General features: G+C 39.2%; 1 protein-coding gene across 1 annotated transcript in view; it reads left to right on the top strand.

The window, feature by feature from the left end:
- CLIC4 (chloride intracellular channel 4) overlaps positions 1 to 24,513 on the top strand; it is a 64,633-nt gene extending 40,120 nt beyond the window's left edge. Inside the window, exons 3-6 of the mRNA XM_046660601.1 lie at positions 4,326 to 4,451; positions 11,561 to 11,667; positions 19,153 to 19,334; positions 20,069 to 24,513. Of these exons, the coding sequence (XP_046516557.1) occupies positions 4,326 to 4,451; positions 11,561 to 11,667; positions 19,153 to 19,334; positions 20,069 to 20,233 (580 nt within the window). The 3' untranslated portion in view covers positions 20,234 to 24,513. The remainder of the gene's footprint in view (positions 1 to 4,325; positions 4,452 to 11,560; positions 11,668 to 19,152; positions 19,335 to 20,068) is intronic.
- The last annotated feature ends 1,854 nt before the right edge of the window (positions 24,514 to 26,367 follow it).

The following is a 26,367-nucleotide window of genomic DNA, read 5'->3' as shown; positions in this document are numbered from 1 at the left end:
TAACCAGTTTGGAACCATCAGACTCAAATAGAGTTTAAAACTGCCAATTCCACCTCCTGCATAATGCTCTGTTAATTTGAAAGCAAGAAGGATGTTCATTTGCATCCTTTGGTTTAGTTCACTTTCATGTGCATTATTTGATTTGATATGATAGGCAAAGCAGGTTTTATATCCATAGTGCAGATGAGAAAATCCAGACCCAAAGAGGTTGCGATTTACTTAGTCACGTGGCTGGGGAATGGAAGAACCCAGTTTGGGACTTTAACCAGGTCCTTTTTATTTAGTCTCTGGTTCTTTCTTCTCTATCTACTATGCTAACTTTATTTCTCTTCTAATAAATATTTTTGTTTGGAGAGCTTAAAAGCTGTCATAATTAATATAGAAGTAATAGCTTGTTTATTTTGCTGCCCCCCCACATGGGTTATTTTTAAAGCATTAGTCCCTTTCTTCCACTTCACCTGACTCTACCCTAGTCCTGAAAAAATTATTTGTAAAAAACACAGACATATGTTATTACTTTACTCTTAGGTATTTAATATACTGTTTGTTAGTCATAAAAATGTTGATGGATATGTTTTATAACTTTAGAATGAGAAAAATGTTTTCCAGGTGATCACAATTTGTATATAACAAGATTAAAGAACGTTCTTACCCATCGCTGCCATCATTTATGGGAGATGTGTGTGTTCTCTTTCTCTCGTGTATTTTCTGCAGATTTTATTAGCCCTGCTTGCTTTGACGAGATACTCTTCTTTCTTACCTGTGCTGCCTTTTTTTTTTTTAACTTTAAAATGTTAAGATTTGAAAATAAATACATAAACCCTAAACTGTTGGTGTTTCTGTATTCTTGATTATGTTCAAGGTCTTCTTGAGTTGAGGAGGAAATAAGTTAGAAGTCGGAACAAGTGTGAGTTTGTGAGTGAGAATGTGAGTGGGCAACTTGAAGACGAAAGATGACTCTGCTCTTGGACGTGCTGGACTCTTCAGTGATCAAAGAACAGGTGGTCAGGATGCTGAGTAAGGAGGAGGAACCAAAAGAACCAATGAAATGAACAATGGGAAAGGATTCGTTCTAATTTAGAGTCGAGTGCTTATCAAATTACTGGAATCTTATAGGCACACCTCACTATTTAAAAAAATGTGGAGCCGGAAGACTTACTCAGGTGTCATATATTCCGATTGTTTTGTGCTCGGCTTTACCTTGTCAGACCAAAGAATGCTTAGTACAAGAATCAGAGTTGAAAATCAAATCAGATATTGACTTTTAAAAGCCCTCTTTTGGAGCCTAGGTTCTTATGAAAGTTGACAGAAAACATGTCTTAATTTTTCTTTGAGTTGGGGGGAGATGGGCCCTAGAACTTGGGTAGAGGGAAGGCTCTGAGTTAGAAAACGTGGGCTAATTGGGTGGTTAAGTAAGAAGCCTTTGTCTCTTTGACTGGAATGTAGTCATAGAAAGATGAGGTACTCTCTAAATCTAAACTGAGAGAGGGGGAGAGGGAGAAAGGGGAAGAGAGAATGAATACGAGTGAGACCGGGGAAATGGATAAGCTGGACCGAGAGTAGATTTTAGGGTGCGCTCTATTTTTAAAGTTCTTTTCAATGAGAAAGTGTTTCACCTTGATACACTTGAGGATATCCTTTATTTTACTCAGATTCTGTGCATTTGTGGTAAGAAGGGAAGGAAGGAAGGAAAGAGTAAAATAGGAGGGGAACAGTTCTTTGAAGCAATACATTATCGTGCTGCATTTTTTAAGTTTTATCCTTTTAATTATGAAAGCTTTCAAACATACACAAGAGTAGAATTGACTTCCTCATAACCTCAATTCAATTATCAAGATTTTGCTATTTGCTCTGTCCCTTTTTCTTCTTCTTTTTATTTATTTATTTTTTTCTGAAATGTTTTAAAACAAGTCCTGGGAATCATGTCATTTCACCCCTGCTTCCTTCAGTGCGTGTCTCCAAACACTGTGGACGTTTTCTTACCTACCCACAGTGCCATTAGCACATCCGGTTCCCAGTGTATAATTGGATTTCCCCATCTGGCTCCACAATATCTTTTTATCTTTGGCTGGTTTGGTCAAATCAGGACCACACAAATTCTTCTCGTTATATTTGGTTATGTCTTTTAAATTTTTCTTCATCTACAACAGTCCCTTCCAACCCCCGTTTGTGACTTTTTTGCCCCGGGGCCATTGGCTGGTAGAAGTCTAATCAGTTGAACTGTAGATTTTCCCACATTCTGGATTTGACTGATTGCTTCCTTGTGCTATCATTTAAGTTTGTCCTCTAACCCCTCCTGTTTCCTGTAAATGAGCTTTTTCTTACTCTTAAATTATTGAAGATCTCAAAGAGCTTTCAGTTATGTGGGTTATATCTATTGATTTTACTGTGCTAGAAATTAAAGCTAAGAAATTAAAAAAATATTTATTAGTCCAGTCATTCATTCATTCATTCATTTTTTGCTGAGGAAGATTCGCCCTGAGCTAACGTCTGTGCCAATCTTTCTCTATTTTGTATGTGGCTCGCCACCACAGCGTGGCCATCAAAGGGTGGTGTAGGTTCGTGTCCGGGAACTGAGCCTGAGCTGCTGAACGGAGCGTGTTGAACTTACCCACTAGGCCGCGGGGCCGGCCTCACTACTTCATTTAAATATAATAATCATGAACCCATTATTTGTTATCATCAAAAACATTTAATGAAAGACAACTATATTTTCCAAAACAAAATTAGTGAGAAGAGTGTTGTTGTGTTACATTTTTGCATATCTCTAGTGTCTACCTTATAGAAGACAGATTCTTAGTCTACTTCTGTATACATTACCTTGTGACATCATACGCCAAGTAGCCTGTGGAAACCTCCACTGCACAGGCATGAGAGAGTGAGAAAGGCAGATGACGTCTTAGTGTTCTGAGAATGATGTTGACCTCTGGGTCCCTAGATCCCACTTTGAGAGACAGCTGCCCGAAGAAGCTGGATTCTAGATTTGGGTTCAACTTTTTTGCTGAGAATACTTTGTGGAGGCGTATGCTCCACCTCTCATCATTAGGATGCACACCGCGTCTGGTCGTAGTGTTGATTCTAGGATTCAATGGTGGGCTTCAGTGAGCCAGTTTGATACAGTTTTTGATATAGTAGTGCCCACACCTTGCTATTCGTAGTTGTGAGCATACCAGTTTTGGCATCTTTATTAGTGTTCTGTGTGTTTTCAGTTTTTTCTAATTAATAGGAGAAAAATGTCTTCATTGTTTAGTTTGAATTTCTTTGATAACTTTTTTGACATTTTTTTCCCTGTGTTCACTTATTTTATCTATTGTTTATCAATTTCTTTTGACCCATTCCTATTTGATTTTTTGATGACTTTTTAAATGAATTTGGACAAAATTGTTATCTAATAAGATCTGTGTAATAAAATCTATATATTTTATATCCATATATATCTATAGCTATATATGTATATCTATATACAGCCTTTCTTATTCGCTATAATATTTTGTCCGTTCTGTGTTGCCTTTTACCTTTGATAGTGCTATCTTTTGTATATTGAAGTAATTTTGATATTAGATAGTCGAATCTGGTGATCTTTTCCTTTGTTGAGTCTAGACTTCTGGGAAATGGAACAGAGGTAGCGTCTGAATTTGGAGTCTTAGAGTTGAAAAGGACTATAGGAGTCAGCTCCTTTGGTTTAGAAACACACACACACACACACACACACACACACACAGAGGAAGGCCTAGATAAGTTATGGTTTACCCATCTTTCTACGATGAGTTGGTGCCAGAGTTGAAACTAAAGACTGACTTTCTAAGCCGTTTTTCCCCCTCATTCTACCACCGTTTCTAATAAGCACCTTAGTTGAATTTGGAATGAGAATGAAGGACTTTGTCTTTTGGTTAAAATCAAAGACTCCTAATTTTCTTACCATAAATTATGTGCTTTGTGGAGGCTTGCTGCTTATTAGAGTGCTATTGCAGCTTTTATACTTAGTGGAAAAAAAATACTATTTCTTATTCATTTTTTTATGTGTTAAAATTTATTTTATTTTATTTTTTGGTGAGGAAGATTGGCCCTGAGCTAACATCCGTGCCATTCCTCCTCCAGTCTGTATGTGGGACGCCAGCACAGCACGGCTTGACAAATGTGTAGGTCTGTGCCCAGGATCCGAACCAGCTGATCCTGGGCTGCCAAAGCGAAATGCATGAACTCAACTACTACGCCACTGGGGTGGCCCCATATGTTAAGATTTAGAACCACTCTGAGAATTTAAAGTATTGTTTCTCAGTGAGAATAAAAAATGATCCAATTTTGACGACTGTTTTGCCTAACAGGAAGCCTGCAGACCTGCAGAACTTGGCTCCCGGGACTCACCCACCATTTATAACTTTCAACAATGAAGTCAAAACGGATGTAAATAAGATTGAAGAATTTCTCGAAGAAGTCTTATGCCCTCCCAAGTGAGTATCAAAGAAAATGTGCGCGGAAGTCTTGCCATCTCTTTAAAGCTTTGTCTTACTGGCCCTTAGGGATCTTTATCCTGATGGTGCTTGAGTGAAATTCTCACAGTATTAAGTTGGACTGACTAGGGCTTCTTTTCATCCATTATAATAATGCCTCACAGATGTCGGAATTGGCTTCTGGCTGGGCTAATAAGCCATGCGAAGAAAGGCAGGAATCTGATTAAGCTGTGGAGTACATGGTAAAAGTAGGTTTGGGACAGGAAGACTGGTTATTTCAGGGATGTGCGTCCCAAACTGAGAGAGAAGATTCCGGAGAAGAGATGGGCGAAGAAAGAGTCAAACTGAACCCAGCCAGAACGTCTAAGCAGGAGTGCGCTGCATGTGGCTGGGGGGTTTCCCGTCAGGCCATCTTAAAAGTCCTTTCTGAAGCTACCAAGGGAGTTGACATTGTAAACTGTGTCCTGGGATTCAGTCTTTATTGCTGTATTTCTGTGAGGTGTTTTAGAGTCCCAGGGTCTGCGGATTAGCCCACATAGTTAACGACTTGAAAGTGTTCAACTATTTCCTATAACGTGAGGTGCCGGTGAGAAACAGATGTACTGTAACGGCAGTTACCTAAGTTGCCGATATGCAGTTTTGCATCATGCTGTTAATTTTGGAATAGGTTCAAAGCATGATTGGTTTCTTTTAGGCTTTTCCAGTTTCACTGTCCTGAAGTATGTCTTTTCTTCTGGCCCAAGCCAGAAGTTAACTTACTAGTTACAGAAGTTTCTTACTAGTTAACTTGACTTTTACCCTCCATATCCAGATAAGTTTCCCGAGAATGGGGTTTTTGGGTCAGAGGATTCTAAAATAATTACTCAGTATTCATTCATTCATTCATTCATTCATTCATTCTGCAAACAGATACTGTGCAACAAAGCCCCGTGGATGCAGTGTTGACTAAGAGAGTTCCTGCCCTCCAGAGGCGCAGTGGCGTGTGTGGAGCTGTGGCGGTGGTGTGGGAAAGGGAGTGGGGTCAGGAAAGGCTTTAGAGAAGAGCTAACACTTGAGTTAAGCTTCCATTAAAAAAGAAGAGTGACGCTCAGCAGTGAAGGAAGGCGTGGCAGGGATTCCAGGCAGAAGGCTGATTTTGAATAAATGATGTTTCTTTTGGGGACCTGAAGGGTGGCTGGAGCTCGGCCTGCGGGAGCGGGGTCTGCAGAGGGAGGGCTGCTGGGAGCATGAGGAACAGGGCCTCTGTCTTTAACCAGCCTGTCTTTTATTGCCTTTTCTTTAGCAATCTTGTGCTAAGCCTAAAATTTCATTTTCTTAGTCCTGTATTCTAAAAATTTATCCTCTGCCTTCTTTCCTGTTCTGAGAGCCTCAAACTTCTTTTCTCTCTCCCTCCAGGAGTCCAGACCTTCCTCCTATCCCCAGCAAAGCTTCTCCAGACCAACATTAACAAACTATATCTTGGCTTTTCCTCCAGACCATGTTTATAATTGATTACCAATAAACCAAAACTGGGATCTTTCCTTTTTTTTTTTTTTTTGAGGCAGATTAGCCCTGAGTTAACGTCTGCTGCCAATCCTCCTCTTTTTTCTGAGGAAGACTGGCCCTGGGCTGACATCCATGCCCATCTTCCTCTGCTTTCTATTTGGGACACCTACCACAGCATGGCTTGCCAAGCAGTGCTATGTCCTCACCCGGGATCCGAACCAGCAAACCCTGGGCCGCCGAAGTGGAACGTGTGCACTTAACCACCGTGCCACCAGGCTGGCCCCAAAACTGGGATCTGTGTAAAATATAAATTGAAGCTTTATACACATCAATAAGGAACCATTAGGAACATGCATTCAACTTAGTGGAAATAGCTTTTGAAAGATTGTTGCACCATAGAACCCGCTGGATCCCTTTGTGTTCTTAAAGGTCTGTCAGCTCAGAGGGAAGTTCCGTATTTGCCAACTTGTCCTCAGACACTGATGAAAGTGATCTTCCTCTCACGTCACTGTAGAGCGTTGTATCAATATTAACTTATAAATAGAGAAACAGTTTGAATGACTTATTCATTCTCTATGAAGAAAACCCTTTTTTGTTTTAAAGCTTTGTCTGAAGTATTGTGTAAACCCTTCCAAGGATAGTTAAGTTTTTGAAATCAGTGTGCTGATAACATACTTGCCATTTTAGTCTAACGGACATTTTTCATACTCTCTTCTAGCTGCCTTCTACAATGACAAGCAGGAACATCGACAAAAATAAAGAATTTTCATTGTTCCTTGTTATTTTTTTCAGAGGAATAGAGCTTTTTTCAGAGGGAAGAGAGAAAGTAGAGCTAATATAAAAATATTCTGGTTTCTTGGCATCTAATGCTCTGTAACACGTAGCTTTTGAATTGCACCTTGAAAAGAAACATTTTCACTTTGCTTTTTTTCATAGAGAAATTTCAGCCCCATTTTGTTTGGGCGTATTCACAGAGATAGTCTAATCAGAGATAGTTTTTTCTTTCAGTTTAAATAATTTACTTTAAACCTGGAGATCTTTCTGTTATAAAGGGTTTACAGTGTGCTAAATTCTCTCTAGGCGTATTTTCCTTGTTTTTGAAATTTATATTTTGAAAGAGTTTCTAAATAAAGTTCTAGAGTTTCCCTTTACACAGAAGGGAGTGTGTTTGATGTTGCTAACGCCGCTGCTGTTATTGGCTCACGGTCAAGGGCTAATTAGGTGCCATGCACGGCGCACTGTGCATTGTTTGATGGATTACCTCACTTAATCCTCTCAAAGGCTTTATGAAGAAACTGAAGATGAGTAATCTCAATAATTGTCCAGGGTTTCACAGTTAAGGGTGGCAGAGCTGGCACACTTACTTTCAAAGCCGGGTCTGTATGGCTGAAGAAGCCTGTCCCCTCTGTTCTCTTCTGTCCCTCATTTCCTTGCTTTTGGATTTTATGAAAGAAGTAAACTATAAGGCTTTCATTGGGACTGTGCTTCAATGAGAACAAAATTGAAGGGTGGAGAGAAGTCAAAGATAGCTCACTTTCCTGTGATGAGCAGCTGGGCCTAAGGTGCTTGTCAACCTTAGTTCAAGGAATCCTTTCTAAAAAGTAGGTGGGGTTTAACTTCGGGTGAATTTTCATCTGCGTGTCTTGGAACAGCGTGTTTGCCTTCCCCTTAGTGGCTCTGCAGCCCTGATGTGAGATGCTGGTCATGCAGCACGGTCTCTGTTGTGCAGAGTCGTTCCTGGAGGATGGGTGCGAGGAGGAGGTGTTTCTGGGACCACCAGCTGCGGTCCTCTTCCTTTCCTCCTTTGTTTAGGGCATTTGGGACCATGCTGGCCCACAACCTTGTCCCTCTAGGACACGAAAGCCTTCAAGTCCTTAGCTTGACACTGGTTGCAGCCTTCTCGTTTCCAGACAGGATGAGGAGAAAAGTCAGACCGTTGTCCAAGCTGTAGCCTAGAATCTAGCATCTCTAATAACATGTGTTTGGCATTTGATTATACTGAGAACAGAGTGTTTTTATGTGGCACTTCCTGATTTGATCATGACAAATAGTAACACAGGCAGCTGCGCCCTGCAGTTGTGGAGTTAGAGACTAAGGAAAAGCTTATATCCAGGAACTGCTGGGCTGTGTAACTCTAGGTTTTAAAGAAGAAACTTTCTCTTTCTTCTCCTGTGGGGAAAGTATCTATGGATTTTTTTAAGTTCCCCTTGCTTGAATGAGGGAATTACTTTGCCAGTAAATAAATAAGTAAATAAATAAAAAGCTTTTTTCAAAAGAGCTTTGAATTTGGGTTTTTAGCTGAAGCAGGCCTGTATACTTGGCTAACTTTACTGATACAAGGATAGAAGGATGCTGGGTAATGTGGAAGAGAGATCGATAAAGAGAGATCATTTTTTTAAAAATGAGAAATAGACAAAACTGCATTTACAAAGATAATTTAATAGGCTCTGTAACCAGCCTTTATACCTATATTCACACAAGAAGCAAGAAAATGAGATTTTCCAAAAAGGATGGAAATAGTCTTAGCTAGTTTACCATTAATAGTCTGTGATGTAATGCAGAATAAGGGGCTGATCTGGAAGTCTAAATACCCTAGATGCTCATGTCCGTTCTGTTGTTGACACAGAGCCTTTTATTAATTATTTGCCTTTTGTTAAGTGTTAAAAATGAATGCTCAACAATAGTTAAAAATTATTGCTTTATCAAGCTGTTTGCTAAAACTAGTAATGATGAATTATTAAAATCCAGTGTTTGGGGGGGAATGCAGAAAAAGCTGGCAACTGATTTTGGACCTACTGGTTTCCAATTTGATTACTTTTAGAGAGAACCTGGTCTATAATAGAGCAAAAATAAAAACAACGCTGGGTCTGGGGAGAGAAATCTGAGTTTTAGTTTGATGATACTTTTAACTAGCTCAGTGACTTGGGGCCAAGTCTGTCAGCTTTCTGTAATATAATTTCCTTTTAGGCAAAATGAGAGATTGAGGTGAACATCTCTTGTAGCTATAGTATTGTATGCATTAAATTAATGGTACGAATTTAATGGATTGTTTTGGAGGAGAATAGGGCGTGTTTAATCTGCTTTGGAGAACAGTGTTTTTTAAGAATTCTCACAGCATCTATTTCCACATGAGTAAGGATATGCTGATTGCAAATCTTTCTTCATCCTTACCTGTCCATTAAAATAAGTCACCAGTAAGTATGCTTCTGTGTGCTCATCATTGTATCCCCAGCACCTAGTACAATGCCTGACACATAGTAGATACTTTATAATTAGAATAAATGAATATATGCGTGACTAATGAACATATAAATGATCTGTAGTTCAAGCCTACCTTCCTGTAAGTTATTTTGAGAATTACAAAGTTTACTTCATTAGACAAAGTTGGTACAGCTAAATACTGGTTGGGGAAAGAAGAGATAATTTTGGAAGCTTGGCTAGAGGAAGACACAGATGTATATTGAAGAGGCACTTGTGTTCCTTGCACTATTTTTTGTTTGGAGTGAGTCAGTGAAGGTACTGTATTACAAGCGGTGAAAACTTTAAACTGGTGGCTGGTTGTTTTTCTATTCAAGGGAAATCCAGGGATGTGGAACCTCAGATTAACTGTTTCAGTTCAGGCAGAAAAAGAGAGAGAGAGACAGAGAGGGTAAAGTTTTCTATAGTTAAGAGGAAAAAATATATACATATACATTATATTTATAAACTCAAGTGAAATTCATTTACTACAGTTGTTCACTGAAAAACTTATGTAAATAATTTCATTTATAAGAGAAATCTTTAAGCTTAAAAATTGAGAGATATTAAAAAGAGGTAACTTGAGCATACAGGTGTGCAATCGATGTTCTATATTCTCCTTAGCAATATAGTACTGTGTCCAATTTAGAAAATAGATCTCTTGAATTTGAAATAATGTAAAAAATATGAATATAAAAACTAAGCTGAAACTACAGCTTGCAACTGAACTGTTTCTTTCTGAAAATACCTCTTTCATTTTTAAGATTTTATTTTTTTTCCTTTTTCTCCCCAAAGCTCCCCGGTACATAGTTGTATATTCTTCGTTGTGGGTCCTTCTAATTGTGGCATGTGGGACGCTGCCTCAGCGTGGCTTGATGAGGAGTGCTGTGTCCGCGCCCAGGATTCGAACCAACAAAACACTGGGCTGCCTGCAGCGGAGCGCGCAAACTTAACCACTCAGCCACGGGGCCAGCCCCTCCTCTTTCATTTTTAATTTAAAGAAAAATGGCAGGACAGCATCATAAAGTGTATGAATAAATCTAAATAACTAGTTCAGTGTAAGGTTTTTCCCAAAGTCTTAAGGTCCCCGAGTCCACTGTCCGCTGACATTTTGCAGGGCCTTTAAGCTGAGGCATCTTCCTCCAATGGTGCTGAGAGTCTGAACTCCCAGGCCTGGCCCCCTGGAGTGCAGCAGGCTCTGCTGAGGGAGGAGTAAAGAGTTGAGCTTTTTCACATGTATTTTCCAGTTTGAGAAGAAATACACACTGAGTGTGTGTATTTGAAATTTAAATATATAAAACGCATATTTGTGTGGTTTCTTTTTTTTAAAAGCTGTTGTGTCATGAATGTCTCTTCTCAAAGTAGAAAAACTGTAACAACACAACAAAGCACTTTTTAGCCCAATTTGTGGCATTTTGTTTTTCCGTTGCTCAGTCCCACCCTTAATATTTAAGGGAGGGGGGCCTGGCCCCGTGGCACAGCAGTTAAGTTCGCACGTTCCGCATCTCCGCGGCCTGGGGTTCGCCGGTTCAGATCCCGGGTGTGGACATGGCACCGCTTGGCACGCCATGCTGTGGCAGGCGTCCCACATTTAAAGTGGAGGGGGATGGGCACGGATGTTAGCTCAGGGCCAGGCTTCCTCAGCAAAAAGAGGAGGACTGGCAGTAGTTAGCTCAGGGCTAATCTTCCTTGAAAACAAAGAAAGAGAATAGTTAAGGGAGGTGTTGAAAATCCTGTGTGTCGGATTGAAGTGAGTGACCTGCCTCCTGCTGTCTTTGTCCTGCACCTACAGTGGACGACCAGCCTGGCCTCCTTTCCTCCTGTCAGGGCTGCTTCAGTGCATGGCATACCAGGGGTCTGGTTGGCATTCCTATTTGAAAAAGCTCTGCAGTTGAAATGTGACTGGTGCAAGTGAGGAAGTGAATTTTGACTTTATTTCATTGTGATTAAATTCGTATTCAAATAGCCACATGTCACTCGTGGCAACCGTTTTGGGCAGTTCAGATACAGAATATTTCCGCTATCACAGAAGGTTCTCTCGGACAGCGCTGCCCTAGGCCTCTCTTTTTAAGACGCCCATTGGTTTGGCACAAGTCTGCGAACAAGTAGGCCGTTTCCCCACATTCTAATCTATAAAATGGAGGTGGAGTGCGGATGCCTTCGGTTGCCAAGAATATGAATATGTGAACAAAAGCACAGCAGAGCTTTGTTTCCTAAGGAAAAAACACATCTTAAAAATATCATAGAAAACAGATGATGGCATTGCTTAGAGTAATAACTGTTAAAAGATGTCTAGTAACTGCTAGCACAGTGGTTTCTTGATTGAGAGAACTTATGCTAATGTATTTCTGGAGGATACGTAATCCATTATCACTTTTTCCATTTAGGTACTTAAAACTTTCACCAAAACACCCAGAATCAAATACTGCTGGAATGGACATCTTTGCCAAATTCTCTGCATATATCAAGAATTCAAGGCCAGAGGCTAATGAAGGTAAAAAAAACAAACGTTTAAATTACCTTTGCAAAGAACAAATGAACAGAAAACAAAACCAAAAAACCCTATTAGGACGGTGATTTATAAATGAAGATTTTGGAGTCCGTAAGTATTAAAAACTGGCTTTCGCAGTTGATCAGAGATTTGATGATCAGTCAGGGTTAGTCCTTAATTTGCCATTTTTCCGTGTTTCTAGCTCGTGGAACAGTGCCTAGCATATATAGGGTGTGTGATAAAATGTTTATCAAATGAATTTGTTCTTGTTTTCTTAGAAGTTACTGCGAAGGGAGCTAGGCAAAGAATTAACGGCGCATCAAAAACAGTGGATTGGCTGGTCATGGTGGTTTGGAGTAGACTGCTGTAGCTTAATTTAACCTATCAGGAAGTCTTTTGTTTATTGTTGGGTGCCAGCAGCCTAAAATCAGCCCGGGTGGATTGTGTGCTGCTTATCCTTAAAGAGCAGTCTTTGGAGTTGCTCTCGGAGCGCCGTTAGACACCTCCAAATCTCTCTGTATCCTAAAACTAGGATTTTAGTTACAAGTCACATTTTCATGGTGAAAATGGTTTAGGAAGTACAGACGCAGTTTCCTTCTTTTATTTATTAAAGGGCACTGTCTTGTTACTTCATTTACCAAACTCAGGTACAGTGAAGGGAAGCCTCTTCGAAAGAGATCCTGTTTAAGGAAGCTTGTCTTAGCTGCGCCGTTCAGTAATTTCCGTTTTTCTTCTCTTTGGGATGTTAAGCTTTGTTCTCTCTGGGGAAAACTGTATAGTGAAAGCATTAACATTTCATTAAAAATCACAGTAACCAAAAAGCCAGCTCCCAAAGACGCTTTCCTCCATCACGGTTTTAGACCGTTTGGTAGCTCGGGTGGGGTTCCTTTGGGTAGAAGTTTATTGGCAGCAAATCAACAAGAATACCAAAGGGAAAAAATGTTAGTGCTGGTTAAGCAAGAATAAACATCTTTTAAAAAGTGGAAATACTTGCTGATTTCCTTATGTTATTTCAGCAGGCAGATTTCCAAGCTACTCAAGCTATTATATTTTGATTATTAAATTTTAAAATTGCAGCGTTTGATAATTTAGTATTGAATTTCAATGGTTTCTGGAATAATATTCACTGCATGAAATGTTTTTCTACAGGGAAGGGCAAAAAGGAGAAAACCGTAGTGCCCAGGCCTGGCTTACATCTATTAAATGTGTTCCAGTAGCTGCCTGGGTTTGGGAGCAATTTTCCTTAGTAATTGGCTGTTTTTCTGACTAACGTTTCTCCTAAGCTTTTTATACACTAAGTAAATGGTCCCCTTGGAGCTCCTCCTGTCCACAGACAGTATCCTTTCTGTTCTGCCCTTCCGTCACGCAGGTGACTGTTCTTTTCATAAACCTATCTTTTTGTACCCACATCTCTTGCTGCATAGTTCTTGGAACTCTCTTAGTTAGAGTCTTAATGTTTTTATTTCTCCCTGTGGCTTTTGGAAGCTGGCGAGTGGTTGAATTTCTTTTGACACGTGGTGGGGAGGAGAGGGGAATAACATGTGTTTGCTTTAAGAAAAATCACTTGCTTTGGGGGATGGGGTAGCGAGGAGGGAATGGGGGAGAAAGTGACTCATTTAAGTATAACTTTGTATTCTATTTTTTCCTATCAATTTGTTACTGTCTTAAGTAGCCACCTACACTTACTGTCCTTAGAATGCCTAACCAACAAGAGCAAACAACATAATGGATTACCCAGTGCGTAACTTAGAAGGCTTTATATTAAATTACCTATTGGTAAATAAGAATTCCAGTTGCCAAGCAACTTCTCTCCCACCTGGGCCGTCCCTTCCGTGAGACTAGAAAACAATACAGTCCTGCGCTTAATGTTCTTTAGGTCCACACAGACCCACATAGGTGTGTAGCAGGCTGTACCGTCTAGGTTTGTGTAAGGGCACTGTGATGTTCACACAATGACAGAATCATTTCTGAGAATGTACACCTGTCCTGAAGCGACTCCTGACTGTGTTCCATGTCAGTGTGGAGCTTACTGGGTCCCCTTATGTACATTGGTTGCAGGTGTCTTTATCTGTCTGTCTAGTGCAATGGAATGCCTTAAATAAGCTTAGGAAATTAGAGATCCACCTCATTCCCCCAAACGATAAACAATTTCCCTGGAGATGGATTTGTCATTTTACATGACAAATCAGAGTGGGCACGTCTTTGACTACTTTTACCACCCTATTAAATATTTTGCAAAATCCAATATGTTTGGACAAGTTTAAGACCTAATTCTAAGTAAGGGAGTAGATGCCTACATTATATGGTATTGTTAGTGAAAGCCAAACAGAAGGGCTAATGCTTAGATTGGGGTACAAAGTAAACAAACAAGATGTAAATAATAAAATAAAGGGAAACACTGATGAGAGAGAGAGAGAGAGAGATGGATAGATAAAATATATCATTCTTTTGGTAACATGTCCCAGTTGATTGGGAGTAATAGTTTGTGTCATCTTTTGAAGCGTTAAAGGAGAAATTAATGGGTAATTCCTTTTATGGAGGTGGGTCAGGTATGACCTGTCCCAGATCTCCTGTTTCTTTCAATTCTGTGATTTCACTAGTTTACATAATTTATTAAGCTCCCAAATGTAATAATAGATAATTTATTAGTCCACTGGTATTTATAATATTCTTAAGAGATCCATCATGAGTTTAGCAGTGATGAAGTCTGCCATCATATGCCCTTAGGCGTATTCTGTAATGTCTAAATTCTTATTTTTAAATGGAGGCAAGACACCTATAGGTTCTGATTAGCTCCTTTTTATTCGAGATCCATTCTCCCTCCCTACTTGTCTCCCACTGTCCCTCCCTCCGTCTCTTTCTCTGGAAAAGTATTTGGGATTAGAGGATGGTTGTTCATCATTGTTCATCATTGCAGCAAACTGAATTGCATATTTAATCATCTTTAAATGCTCATTATCTCCCCTTGTTTTCCCGTGATGCGTTATTGGCCTTTAAAAATTGTTTGTGTAACATTACCCTTTATTAAAACTAGCAGTAGCTTTAAAATGTAGTTTTATCCATGTAAGTGCTTATAATTTTTGTTTTCTTCATTGTGAGTTGTATGGTTTTTCTACAGCAGATACGTACTTGTTACATTGAATGCTTTCTGCTTTGTGTTTACTCATTCCAATTATACAAGTAATGAGTAATGCATGCTTATTGAAAAAGTTGAAATAGTATCGACATAAATATAATGCAATTTCAGTGCCCCTTCTTAAGCACATCCTATAACCTCTTCCCCAACAGTTAATACATATCCTTCATTTTTCTATGTAATTTTGCAAACATTGTACATAAATGTGCCTTTATGTATATATTTACATTCAGCACTTGTCTTTTTCGTCTATTCTGTGGTAGAAATCCTTCTATATCAAAATTCAGATCTACCTTATTTTTTAGAAATGCTACCTAGTAGTCCATAATATGGATTTTTACTTAACTATTTCACTGTAGACTTCTAGATTGTCTCAAGTTTTTTTTATTATGACAAACGGTGCTGCCAGTGCCTGTCCTTGTGCCAGATGCCAAATAGGTCAGAAGGTTCTGTTCTGCAAAAGTCTACCCCAGTTTCTATCCCCACTAATGTGAATGCATTCATTTCCCCACACTTCTGACCCCAGTGTGTGTGTGTGTGTGTTAGTCATTTTAATTTTGCTATATTCTCATAGGTAGAAGAGAGTGTTTTGATTTTCATAATTAATTTCAGACTGATTGTATGGCCTCTATTGCACTTACTAATTCTTTTTAGAGCTTTTGGAATACCCCCTTAGAGATACCAGCGTTACTACAGCAGGGGTATTGGAGAATAATAGCGTGGTTTATTAATTGCAAAAGACAAGAAGCTGCTTTCTGATGGCCTGCTGCTGCCTTCTAGTGGTTAATCTTAACATTTTCTTTGTTTTAAGCAACTTCAAATTCCTTTGTGATGGTTTGTCTTCAAAACTTAATTCTGTTTATTGAATGATTCTCTTTAGTACCTCTTGGTACTTCTCTTTTTCTTTGTTTTCTTGGTTATTCCTTACTACGCTGATCCATAAAAATTGTATCAAACCAATGCAGTATTCTTTGTTTTAATTAATATACTCTTTATTCTGACATTCTTAACAATGAAAAATCACTACCGTTCTAGTTAAGTACAGCAATTCAGCTTCGTTGAAGGTGCTTTGCTCAGTCCAAAATTATAGAAAGAACAGTACTTGTAATGTTTTTCTGTTTTTTTAATTTTAGTCCACGCCTTATATCTAGGATTATAGGCATTGTATGTTACAAACCTTGTAAATTTAGGATATTTTATTTTTCTATTGGATACATTTGAGAATTAATTCAGGAAAAGGATTAATTTAGAGCAAGTTGAAGATCATAAACTTGCTCAAACTTGCCATGCCACTCCAGTGCCGTTTGAGACATTCTGTCAGTGTTTGAATTCGGGCAATATTATCTTCTTTGCAGGCCATGATTCTGTTCATTGTAATCTGATCAAGGTACAAGTCCTCATGTCAAATATGTGTTTATTCCGTATTCACTGCCTTTGATGGGAAGCTTATTGAATCTTTAAGTTTGTTCTTTTACAGTCCTGAGATTCTACTCCCTCCTTTTTTTTGCTTTTTTCCTTTATTTTTTTAAAGATTTTATTTTTTTCCTTTTTCTCCCCAAAGCCCCCCGGTACATAGTTGTATATTCTTCGTTGTGGGTCCTTCTAGTTGTGGCATGTGGGATGCTGCCTCAGCGTGGTCTGATGAGCAGTGCCATGTCCGCGCCCAGGATTCGAACCAACGAAACACTGGGCCGCCTGCAGCAGAGCGCGCGAACTTAACCACTCGGCCACGGGACCGGCCCCTCTTTTTTCCTTTTAAGTACAACCAGGAAAAGTTTTTCATCATACGCTGGACTGCTTACTAACCTGGCTATTCTCACATTGCATCTTCTTGTTAATTTATAAACTTACATTTCCGCTGACTATATGTATCACCAGTAGCTTGTATGTAATTAATAAAAGGTTATATTTATTGCCTTTATATTTTTTATTTTTAAATGGCCTGATTCCGTGTCACTTCTCCAGTTGCAACTGAGCTCTCCTACCTCCTCAGCTTTGTTTTACTGGGTCCCAGTGCCTGCTGCTTTACTGTTTTCTCTAAGAAATAAACTGGGTTGATCCTGGCTATGGCTAGAGTGACCTTTTGTTAATCAAATAAGTAGTTCTTTGATCGTGTCATCTATCACTTGACATAACACATTCCAGTTTGTTTGATATTTGCCTAAGTAAAAAATATCACCAGTTCTTCTTGACATTTTTAAATGGCTATTGTGTTCTATAGCAAAATGCAGTGCCCGCCTCATTCTCAGCTTCCCACAAAGGTAGAACTTCCAAGTACAAATATCTTCACTCATCTGACTTTGAAAGTGTCTGTTCTACAGTCTCACGTAATTTCCTTTTGAATCTTTTCCATACATTTAAGAAACTCAAAGCTTTTATACTTAATTCTTGGCCTCAGTCTGGGCCCGGTGTTGACCAAGTGTCCAATGTGGGCTTAGGTCAAGTGCCGTGAATTTTAGGGGATATACAGAAGAAGCACAAGACACAGACTTCACCTTCAAAGAACACGTGGTATGGTTGGGGAAGCAAGATTAATGTGTTAATTTAATAACAAGAATTAGAAGGAAGAAATTTCAGATTTAGTAGGCCATTAGTTTAATATAAACCAGCCCTGAATTAAAAAATTTAACAGCTTTAAAAACCTAATAGTAATAGAAGGTGCCCAAATCAAGGACTGACCATAACTCATACATTTTTAAAAGCATGTTAAAAACTACAAGTAGGTTTAAAGGGGGAAGCGTTGGTAGAGGTGAGGAAGCGTGTGTCATGCACCAGCATTCACGCTGGCGATCGTGCGTGTGTGACCAGCTTTTCTGTACCACTGCCGCTCCTCAAAATGTCCACTCAGAGCCTTTTATATTTTATTCACTAGTGAATTTAACGATGCTTGGAACAAGACTTGGTCCGTAGTAGGGGCTCAATTTATCTTTTGTTAGATCTGTCCTCCTTTTTCCGTATTCGCTCGGTTTCTGAGCTCTCTTGGGTCTTGTCTCCTAAGCACGTCTGAAGTCCCTTCAGCCCTGTGATGCCTGCAGCCTCTTCCCTGGCTGAGACTCCCATCTGTTGTCTGGACTGCAGTGAAGGGACCAAGGGATGAGTGGGTGGGAGGACTTGGGAAGAGGTATTGTTTTAGGATATATTATGTTGCTGGTGAAATATCTAATAGGCAACATGTAAAACTGCCTTTTTCTGTAAATCCAACTTTATTCAAACTTGCAAATATATGGATTGTGTCACCTCATGCTATTTGCCCTTCTTTTGTGGCCAAGTACTGTAATCATCAGTGGGGCTCATCTCTCCTGAGAGTGGGAAGGGAAGGTGGAGTCGGAAGGTAAAGGATAAGAGATAATAGATCTCTCTACTGTTATTCCATATTCCTTTCTAATGACCTGCCCACTGGCCCTCTGCTGAGGGTCACTACCCTTGACTTTCCAGATAAACGGGTGGCTTTGTCCCACTTCTTCTGAATCATAATAATTATAGCATCTTAATCCATTTGGCTAAAGAGGCGGCCAGTTTAGTGTTGTAAATGACACTCTGATCTGACCTCTGTGTTTCTCATGTTACTATAAGACGGTACTGTTCTTGACTTCGTGTGTATTCTGAGATGGTGCAGCAGCTCCAGGTTTTCTGCTTGGATTGTTTGTGTTGCAGTTTAACACCTTTCGTGGTGATAAATCCACATATGTCTAGGGGAGCAGGATTTAAAATTGAGAGCAAGAATCTCTGACTCAGCAAGACTTTCTTCTCTAGATTTGAAATAATAGGTTTGCCTTTTTTTTTTTTTTGAGGCAGATTAGCCTTGAGCTAACATCTGCCGCCAATGCTCCTCTTTTTGCTGAGGAAGACTGGCCCTGAGCTAACATCCGTGCCCATCTTCCTCTACTTTATATGTGGGATGCCTAGCACAGCATGGCTTCCCAAGCAGTGCCATGTCGGCATCCGGGATCCAAACCAGTGAACCCCGGGCCGCTGAAGCAGAACATGCAAACTTAACCACTGCGCCACTGGGCCGGCCCCCCACTGCGCCACTGGGCCGGCCCCTAGGTTTGCCTTTTCTCACTCATTTTTCCAGTTTAAACACAAACTGTATTGGCCCATAAAGTGTTCGTCTGTGGGGCATTTAGTTATTAACAGGTTTTAACAGATAGCACTCTTTGAAACTATCACGCTTGTTTTTATGTTTATCTGAGCAAGTTTGTCTGTCTCGTCCCTGGCCCCTTGGAGAGTGAGAACCTTGTCTGTCTTGTTCTCCGGGCTTGGAGTCACACAGGGATTGACTGGCAGAGCAATGCCTCTGCTCTGGGGCTTGGGTGATTTGCCTTCTTATAGAATTCCCGTCTTTCTTTCAGCGTTGGAGAGGGGTCTCTTGAAAACCCTGCAGAAACTGGATGAGTATCTGAATTCTCCACTTCCTGATGAAATTGATGAGAACAGTATGGAGGACATTAAGTTTTCCACACGTAAATTTCTGGATGGCAATGAAATGACCTTGGCGGACTGCAACCTGCTCCCCAAACTGCACATTGTCAAGGTGGGCCTGCGTGCACGGCACTCTCGGTGGGCTGGTGGCCTGTTTACTGAGACGGCGTTTCCTCTGTGCACAGAGCTTGCCTCGTCTTCTGACATATGACCGGGAACCCCCCAAATAGAGTAACTTAATGCTGTTTAGGCAACAGTTGAAACACCCTACAGTTAGTTAAATGGAAAATTATGTCTTAAAATTGAGGCGTATGAGAAAGAGGAATGTCATTTATCTTTCTCTGCGACTGCAGACAAATTCAAAGATGGAACAGGTGGCTTTGAACTGGAGTTTGCTACACCAACTTATATCGTCAAATTCTGTTCTGTGATCACCTGGCTTTTTGTATTCAAGGCAAAAAATATTTATTGAGCGTTGATGGTTTGAGGCACTGTGCTAAATAGAATAGTAGTGAACGCTAGTTGTGCAATCAAGATCAAGATCAAGAAAAATAGATCTAAAATAGTGTGTATGTTTTAAAGTGTTTATCCAGTGATTGCACTCGGCCGTCTCTCTGGATGACCAAGGCAGGCTGTCCCAGCCACTGTCACTCTTCTGAATCTCTGGTGTAGTTTATAGTCCTTATCATTATTTAAAACTCTAGTTAGAATGAAGGTGACAGATTTCTTTTCAAATAGAAGTGGTTCTCAGAGAGTCACAGAATTAGTTTGCTCTAAAATCAGAGATGTGTCTGGTTTGCAAGACACGGAAAATAAATGCTCACTTTTGTTCTCTTTGTATTTCAGGTGGTGGCCAAAAAATACCGCAACTTTGATATTCCGAAAGGCATGACCGGCATCTGGAGATACTTAACTAATGCTTACAGTCGGGACGAGTTCACCAACACCTGTCCCAGCGATAAGGAGGTGGAAATAGCCTACAGTGATGTGGCCAAAAGACTCACCAAGTAAAATATCACCTACAAGAGAGATAACTTCACGTCTTCCCCTGACTAAGAATACATGCTTTTCCTAACAGACTGCTCCTCTTCCTGTCTGGTAGAAATGTTACTTTGCATGAACATGCTGTTATTCCAGGTTAGGATAAGGGATAGACAGGTATAGTAGCTATCTTTAAATACACGCTCCTAAGCAGTATTATTTTAAAATTCTTTTACCCCGCCTACCTCCCCTGCCCCACGTTCCCCTCTCCTCTAATTTGGAGACACTCCATCACAAACTTCTCACTTGAGAGGTAGTTTGCCATCTCTCCAGAGCCCCCACCATTGTGTTCATCCACTGCGTGAAGATGGCAGAACTTTCGAGGTGCAATGTTTAACTGCTAAAATAGTAACCAGGACTTCATCAGTCAGCCCCAAACTCGAGTGCATAATGCATGGTACAAGGAATATTTATGTATTTTTGGAACTTTATAATACTTAGTAAGAGTGTATGAAAGGATTGCTACTGTATCAATATGCTGTGTATCAATTTCATCTATCCTGGATTTGAGCTAAAGGGTGTCACCACCCCAGAAGAGAGCCTTCTACAGAAAGTCACTACAGATTTTGCTGTTTCACTTTGTATGTGGATTTTTACTTTTGCCTAAAAGCATTTATCCTTCATGCCAGTTATAACATCTCACACTATGTAGAAGCTGAAAGTTTGGAGGGAAGTCTGATAGTCTCAAGCGTTTTACCACGTAAGAGAAACCAGTGGGCCCCTGGTACTCTGCCTACAGTGTTGTCTCTTCTCTGTATTTTGCCCAGTGCCATTTATTTGGAACATTATTGCTTTCTTCCTTTATTTTCAAAAGCTCCTTTTTAGGTAAGCATAGACCTTGCTATTTGTTGATCTTTCAAGCAACACTACATAAACTGATATTTAATTTAGCGATAGCAGTGCAATGATTAGTAGTGTAAAAATTAGCGCAGAGATTAACCTAAGGAATGTAGGGTGGGTTTGTCAAAATATCAAGTAGAATTTTGTTTCTAAAGCCTGTTTAATGTTGATAATCTAAAGAACGCATTATCCTTCCTATATTAAAACCAAGATAAAACGCACAGATTACCAGTTGTCCCTTTTTACCCCCATTTACAGTTAGATTTTGGGTACAGGACGGTTCACTCTTTTTGGACTAAATTATAGTTGTTATGGTGAGTACATATTTGCCACAGTTTTGCCTAATCTCCATCATTGCACTTCCTTCAATTAACCTTTTCTGCAGCCACACTGAGGAGCACACTCTGCATGTCTGTCTCTTTTGTCAGTTGAAGCCCCAACCCAGGAGTTATTTGTGCTCTTAACAAGGGAGGAGGAACTTGGTGAGAACAAAGCAAAGGTTTGCCATGTATTTATTCATTTTTTAAAAAATGGGACTTTCTAAGTACTGCTCCAAAGAGTGCGGTTGTGACTATAATAAGTTTTGGTAATTTTTTTATGCCTAACTTGTTTAAGAAGTGCTATTTCTCATAGGCTGTTTTTGGAAATTTTAAGTGTATTGCTTTAAAACAGCCACGTTTTCCCCCTTCGATACGCTAACATTAGTAAGCACTGGCTTTATGGAAGCAGCCTGGTTTTTATAAGCGTGCTGCATTTTTTTTTTAACCTATCAGTAATTAGCTTGGTATAGAAAGACTTAAAAAAGCTTCGAATTGTATCCATTTGGCTCAGGGAGATTGTTTTTTGCTTTACCTTTCTTTGAACTCCTTATTGCTGATCTAAAGTTTGAGCACCCACCCTTTTGTGATTAAATATTGGATGATGATTTATCTGGTTCCAGGAAGAAGCAGCATCAGGTTATCTGTTGAGAAATCCCGTTAGCAGTAGCGTCAGTGGGGTCAGCGGGGGAGAATGTCACGTCTGCCCCAGCAGGCAGGCAGCCATCCTCACTTCGCACCTACTTTTTAAATAGTGTAATTTGGCACTGAGATGATGTTGAACTTGCTTCATAGCATAGAGTATGAAAAAGATTCCAGAGAAGGGATGTCTGATCCTTGAGGTGAACGGTGGCCTAAGTGCTGCAGAGAAGAGGCCTAAGGAGGAGAGGGCTACATTCCTCAAAATCGGCGGAAACATTCTGGACCTCAGTTGTGAGGTATTTTCACTTTAGTAATGGAGAAATTAGCACAGAGATTAACCTAAGGCATGTAGGGTGGGTTTGTGAAAATATCACATAGAATTTTGTTTCTAAAGCATATTTAATGTGGATAATCTAAAGAATGCATTTACATTTATTCTCTATTGCCTTTTTAACTTAGCCCATTGATTATACTTGGCTGTGTCTCTGGATGTCCACGGAAGGCAAATCTGTCTGTTATGATTTTGATGATGAAGGGAGAATTATTTTTCTCTGTAGAAAGACAGATCTTATTACTTTATCAGAGAAGTTAGTCAAATGAAATTGAGATTGGGTAATGGACGGAAAGCTAGTGGGAAGGATGGGCCTAGAACCTCTTTATTTTACCCCATCTTATACTTGTGGAAAGCTCATAGCTTAAAATCTTGGGAGATTTGGGACATAAAAGTTTTCATGGCGATTCATGTAGTGTATGGGTTGACATCATGGAAATCATCTGATATCATTTCTACAACTACTGAGTCATTTCCCCCTTCACTTAAACAAACCCCTTCTGTTCCACTTCAACAAGGAGATTCGAGTCTGAATGGAAGCCGTCACTGTTTTCCAGGGGGTTCTGAGAAATTTTTGTGTTCAACAGTTGGAAAGCTCTCTACTATTCCAGTTGATATAACTTCCTTTTTTTTTTTTTCAATGTAGATGAAGATTTTCTATACAGTTCTGTTAGCATCTTTTACTAAGATTGTTGACTTTTGTGATAAAGTTCACATCAGATCTTATTTCTTGGTAACTTTGGCTTACACAACGTATCTTTAAACTCTTGAGAAATCTGTATACAATTAAGAGATTTCTAACATTTATTCTTACACTAAGTTAAACAACTTGATAGAATTTAGACATTTTTACTTCTGTTGAGTTTTGAATCTTTCCAGAGTTGCCTGTAGATAGCTTTTATTTCTGTGCATTTAAAATATCCTTTAGAAAATATCTATAAGGTAAAAATGAGAAGAAATAGAATGTATTTTTTCATGAACATTTGATACGCATTTCATCAAGTTTATTGATTAACCAATTTCTTACACTGGTTATAATCAGTATTTGATTCAAAGAGAGGGAAGCATTCATTATTGACATACTCTGTGGGCTTTTTTATTCCATCCTTTAGAACCTATCAAGGTTGGGGCTGTCAAAATTATATTTTTATCATGGGAAAAGATTTCAACTCCCCAAGTCATAACGTTGAACAGAATTGGAGTGTTTTCTTTAGAATTACTTGAAAAGGCAAATGAAAGCTTATTATAGAATGCTTGTATTTTCTTTTCTCTCTCTGGAACCAGTATATTGCTGGCAGCTATTGTATTAAAAAAAATAAAGTATATTTTCACTATCATAAAAGGTTCTTTTTTCCCCCCTTCATGAAAATAAATAACAACTTGGGGTAAAAATGTTTTATTTGAGACTACTTTTTTTCCACGAGTGGGTGAGTCAGCATATTTAATAGATTAAAGGAGAAAAACTATGATCACTTCAACAGGTACATAAAATAGTTTATAAAAATCTTAATGATACTCATTCTTAGCAAAACAAGACCAGAGGTAAAATTTTTTTAACCTGATAAAGACATCTGCCAGGAACGTACAGCAAATTTCATGTATAAATGGGAAACAGAAGCCTCTCATTAAAGTCAGGAGTAAGACAAGAATGCCCTCCATCACAGGTATTATCTGGCTACTTTGCACAGCTACTTTATTAGCAGCATCCTAGCCAAAGCAGTAAAATCAGTAAAAAAAAAAAAAAAAGAAAAAGAAAAAAAAGAGAGAGTGGAAAAGAAGTGACCAAATGGTTGCTCTTTGCAGATGATGCATATACATAGAAGAAACCCAAAATAACCTACCAGAAATAAAAAGAAAATTCAGCCAGATTACTAGATACAAGATTGAGGAACAAAAATCAATATAATTACTATGCACTAGTGTTAACCATGTTAAAAATTAATCGATAAACTAGTATTATTTTCTTCGGGAGGAAAATGGGTAGGAAATTGTCAATGTATACTTGAGCTTTTAGAAATTTGTAACATATATTACCTGTTGTAAAAAATAAAGTGTGCTTTAAAAGATAAACTGTAAGTTACTGAGGATCAAATCTAATAAAGAAAAAGTACAAAGTGCTATCTAAGGACTTAATGGAAATCTGCTCAATGAATAGGTATACCATGTTCATGGATGGAGAGATTAAAAACATAAGAATTTCAATTCTGTCTCAAGTAACTTATAAATTCAATTTTCTAACAAAATCCTAGTAGGTTTTTTTGGGAACTAGATAAGTGGATTTTAGACAGTCATATGGAACAATTGTGACCCCCAAGTATATCTGGAGCGGGGGAGGGAAAGAAAAGAAACTTGCCCAACAAGATATAAAGACTTAAAAGCTTACAGTAATTGATGGGTGAGGAATAGCTGCACAACACTCCTGCTGCAACTACCAGAAAAAACTGGTTTAAAACACCAAAATAACATTTTTAAACATCTGAAAACTGTGGAAGCAGTATGGACCAAATGAATTGAATTTCAGAGGAAGGTGGCTTTCTGAGGTGGACTGGCCATTTCCCTCCCTAGGGGCATTTGCTGGTTCTGGGATGGAACTGAGGGTTGGGTTTGACCCTTGCAGAGGGGACTCTACTGGAGAAAAGAAAGTCCCATTGATTTAGGGCACCCTGGAAACCCAAGACCCCAAACACGTGGCTGGTTTTCTCACAGGACATTTGCTGAACTCCCGAGCTGCACATGGCATGCTCAGAGCTGAGCCCGGGCTTCCAAAAGACAGGTGAAATCTCCCACAGTCTCAGTACTTAGAGACAAACTAGATGGAGGGGCTTCCCCAAACAGCAGCTTCCTGGTTGCCTGGCACTGGGGGTGGGAGGGAGAATTGACTGCAAACAGGCATTAGGGATCTTTTTGGGACAATGGAACTAAATACCGATATTAGATGAGGGTTTGGTATCCAGAATATATAAAGAATTTTTACAACTCAATAAAAGAAGACAACCCAGTTTGTAAAAATGAGCAAGGATTGGAATAGAATTTCTCCAGAGAAGCTATACAAATGGCCAATAAACACAAAAGAAGCTTACCATTATTAATCATTAGGAAAGTGTAAATCAAAAACACAAAAACGCCCTCTAGGATGGCTGTAATCAAGAAGACAGACACTTTGTAAGCGTTGGCAGTGATGTGGAGAAGTTAAAACTCATGCATTGCTAGTGGCGGTGTAAAATGGTGCAGCTGCTTTGGAAAACAGTTTGGCAGTTCCTCAAAAAGGTAAATACAGAGCTACCATATGGCCTAGCAATTCCACTTCTAGGTTTATAACTAGGAGAACTGAAAACTTAGGTTCAGTCATCTTGTACATGGATGCTCATGGCATCATTATTCATAATTGCCAAAAAATGGAAACAACCCAAATATCCATCAACTGATGAATGGATAAACCAAATATATTCTATATAATAGAATACTATCCAGCCATTAAAAAGTATTGATACAAGATACAGTGTGAATGAACTTTGAAACATTATGCTCGGTGAGAGAAGCCAGACACCAAAGGCCACATATTGTGTGATTCCATTTATATGAAATGCCCAGAATAGGCAAATGTATTGAGACAGCAGATTAGTGGTTTCTAGGAGCTGCGGGAGGAGGGCATGGGGAGTGACTGCTGGTGAGTACAGGGGCTTTTTGGAGTGACGAAAATGGAATTAGATAATGGCAATGATAGCCCAACTTTGTGAATATACTAAAACCCACTGAAGTGTATACCTTAAAAAGGTGAACTGTATGGTGTGTAAATTATATCTCAATTTATACAATTTGTACAAATTCTGCCTTGCTAGAGTTCTGGATAATCATGTATTAAGTTGGTTGGCAAAGTTAGTGATGTGGATTTCCTTTGTGTTTGAATTGAAGTTCAATTTAAATGTCATCCAAAATATATCCTTAAAAGGGAAAAAGGAAAAAAAGAATTGTGC

Source organism: Equus quagga, chromosome 5, assembly GCF_021613505.1.
Source record: "Equus quagga isolate Etosha38 chromosome 5, UCLA_HA_Equagga_1.0, whole genome shotgun sequence".
Classification (NCBI taxonomy): Eukaryota; Metazoa; Chordata; class Mammalia; order Perissodactyla; family Equidae; genus Equus; species Equus quagga.
Note: the sequence above shows the minus strand (reverse complement) of the source record. Positions and strands in the feature narration are given on the sequence as shown.